The following is a 13,580-nucleotide window of genomic DNA, read 5'->3' on the forward strand; positions in this document are numbered from 1 at the left end:
ATCCAAGAAAATAAAGGACCATCTCCAAGTGTAACCAGTTATTTTAAAGAATTACACTTTATTTTTCCTTTGTTTTCCAATGTTTTTATTTTTTAGAAACACCCCACAATTTATACAGAGGATATATACACACACACACACATGGGGCTCGGTCATCCAGGATCCTTGCATGCATTGTTTCTTTTAAATACAAAACCTGTATGTACAGAATACATCAGAATGCTTCTCGGCAGTATAGTGTGTAGATGATTCTTCCTGCTCTTTTAATCAAAGAATTGAAAGCTCAAAACAGCATGAGTGACGTAGACGTGGGGGACAAGTGGGAAAGCAGACTAGGCTAATGTGGATGGGTCTGGAGGAAAATGGGGCAGGTTTATAACATATACATTATACCATGACACAAAGCTTACTAATGCTCTGACATGGCAACCAATTAGGGATGAACAATTCATTTGGTATTAGGATTACCGAAGTATAAGGCTTGTATGAAAGTTGTTTGATGTAAAGAATAAGGAACGATAGCTGGTAATTATGTTCTGTCAACAAACAATTGTACATGTTTATGTCTTGTGTCAAGAGAATCTTAAGGAATGATCTGTGTCCAACTCAAACACCAGTTGAAGAGTCTTGTCACATTGGTAGGCTACTTGATGACTATAATTACAACTAAGCCTTGTTGAAGTGTTGCCTTGAGGGCCTTGGGACTTTTAATGTGAGGAGGAGATGGGCTATGTTGCATGTTTCTGGGATGAGTATAGAGATAAACAAATGGGAACACAGTAACTATGAGTCAGAGACATCAACAGCTCTTGTTCTGGCAATTGCGATGCTGTGGGGTGGGGTGGGTGGTCACTGGCAGGTAAAAGACGCACAAGGCATTCTGAACAGGGGAGGCTGCCAAACGGAATACATACTGAAACCACCAATCATCACTTAGAACATAATAAAATAATCTATACACGAAAATTGAACTGCATCAGAGATACATTCCCAAAAACGTCAGTCAAAGCAGGCTTCCGTGGCCAGCTCGGATTTCAGTGTGTACGAGCACAGCACGTTCCAATTAACAGATAAACACAGACACAAAGCCAACTAAAAGAATGGAATGTTCTCTCTTGTACAGGTAATGTATTTACAGTAGTTCTACCATCATGTCAGTAATAAAATGCTTGGCATATTAAAAAACTGTGATACCATACATGAGCTCTCCACACACACACACACACACAGCAAACAAGAGATGAGCTTCATTGGCAAAGTGACAGTAAAAAAACAGATAGACATGGGAGTGGGAACAACCGTGTTATTGGCAACATAAACAGCAGTATGAGTAAGGAGTTAGATATTTATCAGTGAGTAACACTGATTAAATCAAAACGGACATTGCAGAGACCTCTCCCACAACGTGATCAAGACAAAGGAGATGATTGTGGACTACAGGAAACAGGATCGAGCACACCCCCATTCTCATCGACGAGGCTGCAGTGGAGCAGGTTGAGAGCTTCAAGTTCCTCGGTGTCCACATCACCAACAAACTAACATGGTCCAAGCATTCCAAGACAGTCATGAAGAGGGCACGACAAAACCGATTCCCCCCCTGTATATAGTCTCGCTGTTGTTATTTTACTGCTGCCATTTAATGACTTGCTACTTTTATTTCTTATTCCCATCCGCATTTTTTTTCTAAACTGCATTGTTGGTTAGGGGCTCGTAAGTAAGCATTTCACTGTAGGTCTACACCTGTTGTATTCGGTGCATGTGACTAATACAATTTGATTTGAAATACCATTGTTCCTGCATCCCACACAAAAGCACATTTGAAGTTAAGAATGGATATTTGCAATAATAGGACCATCATTACTAAATGGAAACCAAATGAAACTCCTTTTAAGTGAAACTATTCACAGCAGGAACAATGGTTTAGATTTCCTGCAATTTGAGGTTAATTGAATCGGACTTTGAGACACCTAAGAACAAACCGTACCCAAATGCTAATATATTAATATGGTTTTTAAACACTATCATTTGTTTACAAACCTGATGGCTATACTTTTAGTTAATGTTTGAGACAGCTTTTTGTCTATAAGCAAATCGGGGGTTTCTCAACCAGATCAAGGCAAGTGAATGCATCCAACTGGTATTTACGATTTCACATCTGGTAAATTCCTACCTCAAGGATGAGACAAGTTTTCCACTAGTAATTACCAGTTGGAGGGATGTTCAAATGTATTTTTCCTAGTCCTTTGTGGTAAATGTAGAGATCTTTGTACATGTTCCATTATGGCCTCTGTGAGCGCACGGCCAGCGCCATAGAGGGCGTTTTCAATTTTCTTAATCTACTACTTCTGTGAGTTGGTAAACAAACTGAAAGGGTGCATACTGCCATCTAGAGAGTGTTGCCTGAACAGGTATAAAGCACATAAATAGAAAAAATAAATAGATAAATAGTTTCCCTGATAAAATATTTCAGATTAATCTATGGGACCACCTAATTGCTTATTTTGTTTTCCTTATTTGACGTTTTGCAGATGTGAATCCAACCAGAGGAGCAAGTTGTAAACTTAAAGATGAAATATTTCAACATTAAAACAAATGTTTCATTGCATCAAAATGACCAAAAGATACAATCTCAGGATTGTAAGTGTATATGGTACAATATCCCAACTACATACCCCTGTGCTTTCAACTAGTCCTATTCAAAACGAACATGTGATTCGAATCAAAGCTACATGCAGTCACAGTAGTCTTGTGTCTTTAGGTCTGCATTTGACAGAACGTCCCGTGACAGTGGGATGGCTCTCTCGTATACTGTAGTGTGGTGAGCTATCAAAACCACCTGCAGTACCTCAGAGCATCCTCCCTTCACCACAGCAGAGCAGTAGACAGATGGGTCATTGGACATGAGACCAACACCATCAGCAACCATGTGCAGGTGAGAAAGTCTCTATCCGAATGTGCGGCAGTTTTAACATCCATCTGAATCATGGACACCATGCTTTTAAAAGTAAACGTAGCATTCTTCCCCCAAATAGCACTGTTATTGACAGTACAATAATTCTAGTCAAATGCAGACTGTAAGAAGTGTGTGTACTGGGGTTTAGCTACTGGTGGCTCCTCTGAGGTAAAGCACTGTTAAGGACATCCCAAGCTTTACCTCTGTCAAACAGAGGTATACTGTGATAGAACACAACGCTCTTGTACAAGTATGACTCAAAATCCAATTTGAATGCTAATTTGTTCTACAAAAGAAAAGTCAAAGAGGTTAAGGACCACTTGAGTTATGTGGTATGGCTGGTGGGCCAGCATGCAGTTATGTTCTCTGAGTGAAAGAGTGATGAGTACATGCCTTTAAAACAGCTATCACTTCACTACCAATGTATTTTAATACAGAGAATTGAAAACCCAGTGACTTCAGTGTTGGCACCACTAGGTTCAATGGTGTCTGACCATGGGCCAGTCAATATCACCATGGTGACAGACAGGTCTTCATCTTCACTGCGATTCCCTCCTTAGTCTGACCTCTGACCTGGCTTTAGGTTCACCAGCACTCATAAAGTCCACACTGCGCAGGTCACACAGACAGTCACACTGGTACTCTACACACACACAGTACAGTAGGGTCCCCTGAGGGTAGGACTTGACAGAAGCTAACAATCTGATGGGATGGGAGGCGGGTCCCAGCTGACATCATATAGGAAGGGTGGGAGGATCTGAATTAACCCCTCCTTCTCCTGGCTCAATCAGCTGACAATGGACTCCCTGCAACCCCCCGGGCCCTCGCCCCTAAGGGTTCTCTGGTGATGAGCGAAGCGGGCTGGAAGCCCCCTCCTCTGTGGGGTGTAGGGCTGGGGGGGTGAATGGCTTGACTGGACTGGACAGGGAGGGTGGAGGCAGTGTCCAGGCTGCTGTTAGACAGCAGATAGCTGGGTGGGCTTGGAGGCTGGCAGATCCAGTAGAGCCTGGACGGTCATGCCCACCTTCACCAGCCCACGCTCCTCTAGGATGTGGTGGGGCAAACACAGCTTGTCCTGCCAGGGCCAAAACACAGCACGCAGTCATCACCAGACCTTTCAAGACACTTAAAAGGACAGTACAAGTGAATTGATGTTTATATCTCTGTCATGCTGCTCTGGGTACCAGTCTATTTATTTGTTGAAAGATGTTTTTGTTAACACAACTCAGTTGGCTAAACCAAAAAGAGTGGCACAGCTCAACCCATCCATCATAACCTATCCACATTAACTTCAGGAATCTGACAAATGTTTATTTACAGATGGTTATCCAAAGATGTTTTTCATATCTGTAGCTGGTCTACTGGTTAGGGAGTGTACCGCAACTGGGGAGAGGCATATCAGATCTATGGGTGATGACAGAAAAAGATAGTAGTGATTATAAACTGAGTGGTTCAAGCCCTGAATGCCGATTGGCTGACAGCCGTGGTATATCAGATTGTATACCAAGGGTATGACAAAACATTTATTTTTCTACTGCTCTAGTTACGTTGGTAACAAGTTTATAATAGCAATAAGGCACCTTGGGGTTTGTGTTATATGACCAATATACTATGGCTAAAGGCTGTATCCAGGCACTCCGCATTGTGTTGTACATAAGAACAGCCCTTAGTTGTGGTATATTGGCCATATACCACACACCCTCAGGTCTTATTGCTTAATTAAGTGGTGTGTGTTTACCTGTGGCACACCCAGCTTCTTACAGGCATCCAGGAAGTTTTCCACATTCCTGCGGCACTTGGCCATGCTAAGCTTTGGCTGTGGGACAAAGTTAGTCAACAGTTACAGGCATTTTTTGTTTATTCTTGGCTGGTGGTTTGCTTCGGCTTTAGGGATTTCAAACAACAGGTTTTCAACTGGTGCTTACCACTGCGGGCGAGGGTACATGGATGCTGGCCACCGACCGAGGACGAATGTGATTGGCCAGATGGCACAAGACAACGCCATCCATCAGAGCAGCTCCCACATCGTCCGGCAGCAAGACCTTCAGTCTGGACTCCAGGTTCTAAGAGGAGTCACAGAAACAACACACTCAACATGGATTCTGTAGATCCCTGTGGAATACTGTAGATCACCTATTACAACTGCTAACGCAAGACATGGACGAAGATGATTTTACAGGAGGAGTTTGAAGTAACCCACAGTGTTACCCAGAGTGACCCACCGGGATACCGTGCTACCTGCAGCTGTCTTGAGGAACAAGTTGCGACACGTTGAGAATTCTGAGGAACTCCAGACAACATGAAAGAGCACATTCAAGGCCCATCAGAGGAGGAAAACATCTCAGAATTGCAGTATTATACTGTATTCTTTGGTAAACTCTGTCAACTGCTCGCTGTCAACTCTGCCAACAGGCCATTGTTCACACCTCTGTTGGAAAGCTGCTGATTTTCCATAGGCGTTTCACTCGTACGGGTTGACAAAGGGCATATTTGGGCATTGATAAACACCTACATTGTAATGCAGGAGGTGTACAGTAACATCACAGCGCTGTATGGGTTTTGACTGACAGCCGTTCTGAACTTGAAGACCTCGAATGACAAGAAGTTGCCCTCCTGCTAATTGTGCAACTTTAGCACATTTTTTGTTGTCCAAGTGAGGGAAACGCTGTAAATAAAGAGGACTACGTATTTTGAAAGATAAGGCGTTGAGGAGTAAAACAAATACCGCTTTGATGTCAAACAACGCACGCCGTGCACTTCACATTTCCATATCACAAAACTCATGTCCTATACAGCATCAACCTTTACGATCACTACGTTTGATGTAGTCACAAGATGACATGGCACCATACCCTGGGTTGTTCGGAACGGATCGAGGTGAACTGTTGCGTCCTAACCTTTGGTCTAATAGTTTTACCATCATCTCTAAACTCTTCCCTTTGCATTGCTACCATGCATATGCTTTTCATATTTCTTCTGTAATAAATATTAGTTCAATTTATCCTCATCCACATAGGCCAATAAAGGGTCCAAATTAATGATGGAAATTTGTCAAATGAAAAGGACTGCTACATAATACCTTTTGCAAACGTCTATAAAGTCTAATCAGGTTATTGGCGGTGTCTTTTGATCATGGTGTGTCACCCTGTGTTTTCTGAATCTCCTGACCTGCCGTAGGAGGCCAACCTGCTCCATCTCCTCCCGCAGGTGCTCCATCTTCCTCCTCATGGTGAAACTGGGGTCTGACGGCTCCTGGCGGCTGCTTCGGCAAAAAGCTGCGACAACATATAGGAAGCATATAGCGTGTGACATACTGAAATTACACAACTTTCAAACAGTAGACTCCTGGGTATACCCCTGGGCCCTGCCGAGATGAGCTCAGAGTCTAGACTTTTTAATGACATGAATTAAGTGTTGAAATTCATGTTGTAAACTTATACAATCTTATATGTCTGATGTTAGTGTACATTCCTTTTGTTGTTGTACGTGCCCTTTTAAAATGTCGCATAAATCTTTCTGCATTACCCCTTATAAACATCCCCTGCCCCACCCTTACCTCTTCCATGTGGAAGAGGGAGGTTACTCAAAAATGTTCCCATGAAAATCCTAATCAATCCTATAGATATTGAGTTTATATTGTCACTGACCTTGTAATATTAGGGGTTTCTACCAGTATATTGTGAAATGTATGCACTTCAAGCATTTATTCGCTTTGTATCTGTTGATTTGTGAATGCTGTACATGCTAGCTAGTTACTGTCATTTCCTCTGTACATGTCATCATTGGGCTAACATGGCTATTTCATGTCCCCTTTTGTTCATTTGCACTTGAGTTGGTGCGCAACGGCAGCACAACACTTAATGTATGGATGTTGTTTGTTTCTTTATCGGGTATGTCATGTCTGTGTTTATGATATTTTGACGATATTTGACTGTTAGTACGAGCTGTACGTAACGTCTGGCTGTTGATGAATGTTTAAGCCCGTAGGCTATACTGGACATTAGCTACATTTTATACTGTACATTGCATTATATAGTTGTCAAACGAGATTGTTATTCTTAGCCCTGTCTACGGTACCCATGTGGAAGACAGGAGTTTGGCGTCTTAGGGCAGCACAGCATTTGTTGATGGAAGTCTTTCCCTGTCCTTATCAGAGAACAAAAAGATCAACACCAACCTTGATCCACTTGTCATCTGATCAAAATGCAATCGACACCGGTCACATTTACACACAGGCTTCACTCCAACCATTACTGTAACTTTGGAATGTCCAGACCATGGTTACTTCTAGGCCAGTGGAGTGTGTATTTGAGTGTCAAACAAGTTTTGTTTAGTAACTCCCTTTAGTGTGGAAATCCTGAACCCTCACTAAAGATGAACATGCATGGAGGATAATAAATACTATATATTATATAATCAAATCTATTGCTACTTCTAAGGAAATCTCCTTCGTAGCCTGTCTGTGGGTTCAACATAACAGTTCTTCTTTTCGTAAACTATTTATTGATTGCCGAATACCATGGAAATTCCACTGAACTCCTCCAACCATTTTACTCGGAAGGACAGTTCAGAGCGTCACCTCGTGCATCATCGTGAACTCCCTCTTTTGCAATGCTAACTGGAGCTGCAGTCAAAGTGTGGTCAAAATGTCCAGTGATTGACAGGGGAGCACAGAACAGAGTGCACCGGTCAAGAACACATTGCCCTGTTTGTTGCTACGAAATCCTTAAATAGTTCCTCTTCTCTATTTATTTATTCATTTTTAAAAGGGCAATATGTAGTTCAAACAAAGTGGCCACTGATTTGGTAAACAGCTGAGGGATGGGGCTGGAGAAAAGTAACTACTCACAGATTCATAGAGCTATGGATGCAAGGACTGATCACGATATCAAAATTATATGTTTTGAGGCTATACAATGTCTTATTTTACAAACAATGGAGTAAAAAAAGCGTATGTTCTGATGGGGTACGGGTTGAACAAAGCTCATGAGGCATTTATAAGTAACATTATTCAAGAAACAAATGGGTTTACACTACCGGTCAAAAGTTTTAGAACACCTACTCATTCAAGATTTTTTTCTACATTGGCGAATAATAGTGAAGACATCAAAACTATTAAATAACACATACGGAATCGTGTAGTAACCAAAAAAGTGTTAAACAAATCAAAATATATTTTATATTTGAGATTCTTCAAATAGCCAGCCTTTGCCTTGACAGCTTTGCACACACTTGCACTCTCAACTACACTACAGTTCAAAAGTTTGGTGTCACTTAGAAATGTCCTTGTTTTTGAAAGAAAAGCACATTTTTTGTACGTTAAAATATCATCATATTGATCATAAATACAGTATAAACATTGTTAATGTTGTAAATGACTATTGTAGCTGGAAACAGCATATTTTTTATGGAATATCTACATTGGCGTACAGAGGCCCATTATCAGCAACCATCAATCCTGTGTTCCAATGGCACGTTGTGTTAGCTAATCCAAGTTGATCATTTAAAAGGCTAATTGATCATTAGAAAACCCTTTTGCAATTATGTTGGCACAGCTGAAAACTGTTGTTCTGATTAAAGAAGCAATAAAACAGGCCTTCCTTAGACTAGTTGAGTATCTGGAGCGTCAGCATTTGTGGGTTCGATTACAGGCTCAAAATGGCCAGAAACTAAGACCGTTCTTCTGAAACTCGTCAGTCTAATCTTGTTCGGAGAAATGGCAGCTTCATTAAATAGTCCCCGCAAAACACCAGTCTCAACGTCAACAGTGAAGAGGCAACTCCGGGATGAGGAACTCTGCCTAGAAGGCCAGCATCCCGGAGTCGCCTCTTCATTGTTGACGTCGAGACTGGTGTTTTGCGGGTATGATTTAATGAAGCTGCCAGTTGAGGACTCTAATCAATTTATCCTCTGCAGCAGAGGTAACTCTGGGTCTTCCTTTCTTGTGGCGGTCCTCATGAGAGCCAGTTTCGTCATAGCGCTTGATGGTTTTTGCGACTCCACTTGAAGAAACTTTCAAAGTTCTTGAAATTTTCTGTATTGACTAACCTTCATGTCATAAAGTAATGATGGACTGTCGTTGCTCTTTGCTTATTTGAGCTGTTCTTGCTATAATATGGCCTTGGTCTTTAACCAAATAAGGCTTTCTTCTGTATACCCCCCTACCTTGTCACAACACAACTGATTGGCTCAAACGCATTAAGAAGGAAAGAAATTCCACAAATTAACTTTTAAGGCGGCACACCTGTTAATTGAAATGCATTCCATGTGACTACCTCAAAGCTGGTTGAGAGAATGCAAAGAGTGTGCAAAACGATCATCAAGGCAAAGGGTGGCTATTTGAAGAATCTCAAATATATTTTGATTTGTTTAACACTTTTTTGGTTACTACATGATTCCATGTGTCATTTTATAGTTTTGATGTCTTCACTATTATTATACATTGTAGAAAATAGTAAAAATAAAGAAAACCCCTTGAATGAATAGGTGTTCTAAAACTTTTGACCGGTAGTGTATCTCATTAATTTAAAATCCTTAAATAGATGCAGCAATCACAGATTGCCCCTTTAAAGCCGCCCAGGCGTACAAAAAAGTATGCACGGCCTACTGGATAAGAGCTTCTACTAAATTACTAATATGTCAAATGTACACTGAGGCACACACAACAGTTGACATTGATTGTATTTGCATCAAACTCACATAATGATAACTACTGGGGTATGACATTTAGCTCATCACTCCTCTGCCCTCCCAAGCAAAAAGGTGGTAACTGTTCATTTGGTTGAAAATGAGTTAATGTCATTTTTGTTACATTAAAACACATGCTTAATCATGTGGACAAGTATCCTGCCTCTATTGTATTGTGTTTTGGAAAAAATGGGGGTCGTATTAGCAGTAACTGCAAAAAGTTACTGTGAAACCAAGGTAAATGGCAGTAACTGAACTGCCTTTTAGCTTGGTTTCAACCTGCCCTTGGCTGCAGTTACTGCGTTTTACCTTTATATCATGTCATTTTAAGTGACGCAATCAAACCTGTATGACATTGATTGACAGCTACACACACACACACACACACACACATTGATAATCTACGGATACAACACCATGGGCACAGCATTCAAGGGGGGAAATGATGGTTGAACTTGCTCTGAAACGCCGACATCCAGACACTGGTAAGAACTAGCTAGCTAAGTAAATCTGAGATCAAAATGAATTAGTTAGCTAGCAGTATGATGATGAACATGTAAACATGTTTAAAATGTATTCTTAAAGCTGTTATTTATTTAATCATTCAGAAGTGTCATTTGAAAAAAATACAAATAGAATGTTATTAGCAATCTCATGGTAATTTTTTATCATTCGTATTATCCTACGTCATACTTCTATCATGTTCCATCGTTATATATTACAAGACAGGTAATCATTTCATGTAATTCAAACAATTGCAAAAAGGAAAGACTAACACCTGAACAAGTTAAATAATTCAAATTACCTGATCTTGGTTTAAGGCCAAACACTGTGAGGGTGGTGCTGAACTCAGCATTCCGCAATACCTCCTGCCCACAAAATACATCATTTGATTATTGGTCAGATAGAACAACCAATGAGGATATTTGCTTGAGCATGTGCTTACATAATTTGATTGTAATGTGCTTTTACTGTGCATGTGATTGGATAGCTAATCGCACCTCACACTCGTCGTTCCCACTGGAGTTTCGTCGGGCACTCTGGGACTTGTTCTGTGAGGAGAGAAGACGCATGAAGAAAGAGATTTAATCCATGCCCTAGAACGTAGTTCGCCGTATTGAAAATTGCTCTCCGTTACTCTGTTTTTGTATGGTCATTAGCAGAGTTCACGTGATCTCAATGTTTTCTTCAAGACTCCAGACATTTGTAAAAAAAAAAAAAAAAAAAAATAGATATGAGCCATAGTTGAAAAACAATGTGACATCTGAATTCTGCTCTCAGGCTTGGAGGGAAGCAAAAGTACTTAAGCTACTCAATAATAGTAAAGCCCCCTTACTGTCTCAAAAAGCCAACCAATCAGCCTGTTACCAACCTTAGTAAAACTTTTGGAAAAAATTGTGTTTGTCCAGATACAATGCTATTTTACTGTAAACAAATTGACTTTCAGCACGCTTATAGGGAATGACACTCAACAAGCACGGCACTTACACACAAATGACTGATGATTGGCTGAGAGAAATTGATTGTGGGAGCTGTTTTCTTTTTTCAATTTAAAGTTTTATTAAGTTCTTGTTTTTCAATCAACCAACAAAACACATTCCACATTCACAGATGTGACAGGCTTTAAAAAAATAAAAAGTCAAAAAATAATAATACATTTGAAAAAATTAAAATACAATTAAAATGAATGATAAAGTCAAATAAAAGCATTTATTTTTCTTAATCTATATATTTTCCTTGGTACATGTATATACATACATACATACATACCTACGTACATACATACGCACATATAAATACACACACACACACATACGCACACGTACTCAAAAACGAAATAAAAATAAAAACATATAACACTTGCAGCAGCACTATCAAGGTTCTTATCAGCTATTTCAAGCATTCGCTGAGACAACGGGACAATAATTCGTTTTTAGGTTTTACAGTACCTTACACAACATGTATCAGCGCATTTCCCTAGTCAACCCGTTCACTCTGTCCAGTTTGAAATATAGTTGAATAGTGGAGACCAGAGTCTATCAAACTTGGGCTGTCTCTTGTGGAGGTCATAAGTTTTTTTTAAAGTTTTTTTATTTCACCTTTATTTAACCAGGTAAGCTAGTTGAGAACAAGTTCTCATTTGCAACTGCGACCTGGCCAAGATAAAGCATAGCAGTGTGAACAGACAACACAGAGTTACACATGGAGTAAACAATTAACAAGTCAATAACACAGTAGAAAAAAATGGGCAGTCTATATACAATGTGTGCAAAAGGCATGAGGAGGTAGGCGAATAATACAATTTTGCAGATTAACACTGGACAGGTAGAGATATTGGTGTGCAAAAGAGCAGAAAAGTAAATACATAAAAAAACAGTATAAAAACAGTATGGGAATGAGGTAGGTGAAAATGGGTGGGCTATTTACCAATAGACTATGTACAGCTGCAGCGATCGGTTAGCTGCTCGGATAGCTGATGTTTGAAGTTGGTGAGGGAGATAAAAGTCTCCAACTTCAGCGATTTTTGCAGTTCGTTCCAGTCACAGGCAGCAGAGTACTGGAACGAAAGGTGGCCAAATGAGGTGTTGGCTTTAGGGATGATCAGTGAGATACACCTGCTGGAGCGCGTGCTACGGATGGGTGTTGCCATCGTGACCAGTGAACTGAGATAAGGCGGAGCTTTACCTAGCATGGACTTGTAGATGACCTGGAGCCAGTGGGTCTGGCGACGAATATGTAGCGAGGGCCAGCCGACTAGAGCATACAAGTCGCAGTGGTGGGTGGTATAAGGTGCTTTGGTGACAAAACGGATGGCACTGTGATAGACTGCATCCAGTTTGCTGAGTAGAGTGTTGGAAGCCATTTTGTAGATGACATCGCCGAAGTCGAGGATCGGTAGGATAGTCAGTTTTACTAGGGTAAGCTTGGCGGCGTGAGTGAAGGAGGCTTTGTTGCGGAATAGAAAGCCGACTCTTGATTTGATTTTCGATTGGAGATGTTTGATGTGAGTCTGGAAGGAGAGTTTGCAGTCTAGCCAGACACCTAGGTACTTATAGATGTCCACATATTCAAGGTCGGAACCATCCAGGGTGGTGATGCTAGTCGGGCATGCGGGTGCAGGCAGCGATCGGTTGAAAAGCATGCATTTGGTTTTACTCGCGTTTAAGAGCAGTTGGAGGCCACGGAAGGAGTGCTGTATGGCATTGAAGCTCGTTTGGAGGTTAGATAGCACAGTGTCCAATGACGGGCCGAAAGTATATAGAATGGTGTCGTCTGCGTAGAGGTGGATCAGGGAATCGCCCGCAGCAAGAGCAACATCATTGATATATACAGAGAAAAGAGTCGGCCCGAGAATTGAACCCTGTGGCACCCCCATAGAGACCCCCTTGGCGAGGTCGATGAAGACGGCTGCACAGTACTGTCTTTTATCGATGGCGGTTATGATATCGTTTAGTACCTTGAGTGTGGCTGAGGTGCACCCGTGACCGGCTCGGAAACCAGATTGCACAGCGGAGAAGGTACGGTGGGATTTGAGATGGTCAGTGACCTGTTTGTTGACTTGGCTTTCGAAGACCTTAGATAGGCAGGGCAGGATGGATATAGGTCTATAGCAGTTTGGGTCCAGGGTGTCTCCCCTTTGAAGAGGGGGATGACTGCGGCAGCTTTCCAATCCTTGGGGATCTCAGACGATATGAAAGAGAGGTTGAACAGGCTGGTAATAGGGGTTGCGACAATGGCGGCAGATAGTTTCAGAAATAGAGGGTCCAGATTGTCAAGCCCAGCTGATTTGTACGGGTCCAGGTTTTGCAGCTCTTTCAGAACATCTGCTATCTGGATTTGGGTAAAGGAGAACCTGGAGAGGCTTGGGCGAGGAGCTGCGGGGGGGGGGGGGGGGCGGAGCTGTTGGCCGAGGTTGGAGTAGCCAGGCGGAAGGCATGGC

General features: G+C 41.5%; 1 protein-coding gene across 3 annotated transcripts in view; it reads right to left on the reverse strand.

Annotated features, from left to right (window-relative positions):
- Positions 1–68: 68 nt before the first annotated feature.
- LOC115135606 (leucine-rich repeat and calponin homology domain-containing protein 2-like) overlaps positions 69–13,580 on the reverse strand; it is an 85,354-nt gene continuing 71,842 nt past the window's right edge. For 2 of the 3 annotated variants that reach the window (XM_029670493.2, XM_029670489.2), the window contains 6 exons: positions 10,642–10,692; positions 10,446–10,509; positions 6,122–6,228; positions 4,879–5,016; positions 4,692–4,769; positions 69–4,028 (listed from right to left, as the gene is read on the reverse strand). In XM_029670493.2, the coding sequence (XP_029526353.2) occupies positions 3,909–4,028; positions 4,692–4,769; positions 4,879–5,016; positions 6,122–6,228; positions 10,446–10,509; positions 10,642–10,692 (558 nt within the window). In that variant the 3' untranslated portion in view covers positions 69–3,908. Of the gene's footprint in view, positions 4,029–4,271; positions 4,358–4,691; positions 4,770–4,878; positions 5,017–6,121; positions 6,229–10,445; positions 10,510–10,641; positions 10,693–13,580 lie in introns of all 3 variants that reach the window. The other variant, XR_010464895.1, reaches the window with a different exon arrangement.

Source organism: Oncorhynchus nerka, linkage group LG10 (assembly GCF_034236695.1).
Source record: "Oncorhynchus nerka isolate Pitt River linkage group LG10, Oner_Uvic_2.0, whole genome shotgun sequence".
In the NCBI taxonomy this organism is placed as follows: domain Eukaryota; kingdom Metazoa; phylum Chordata; class Actinopteri; order Salmoniformes; family Salmonidae; genus Oncorhynchus; species Oncorhynchus nerka.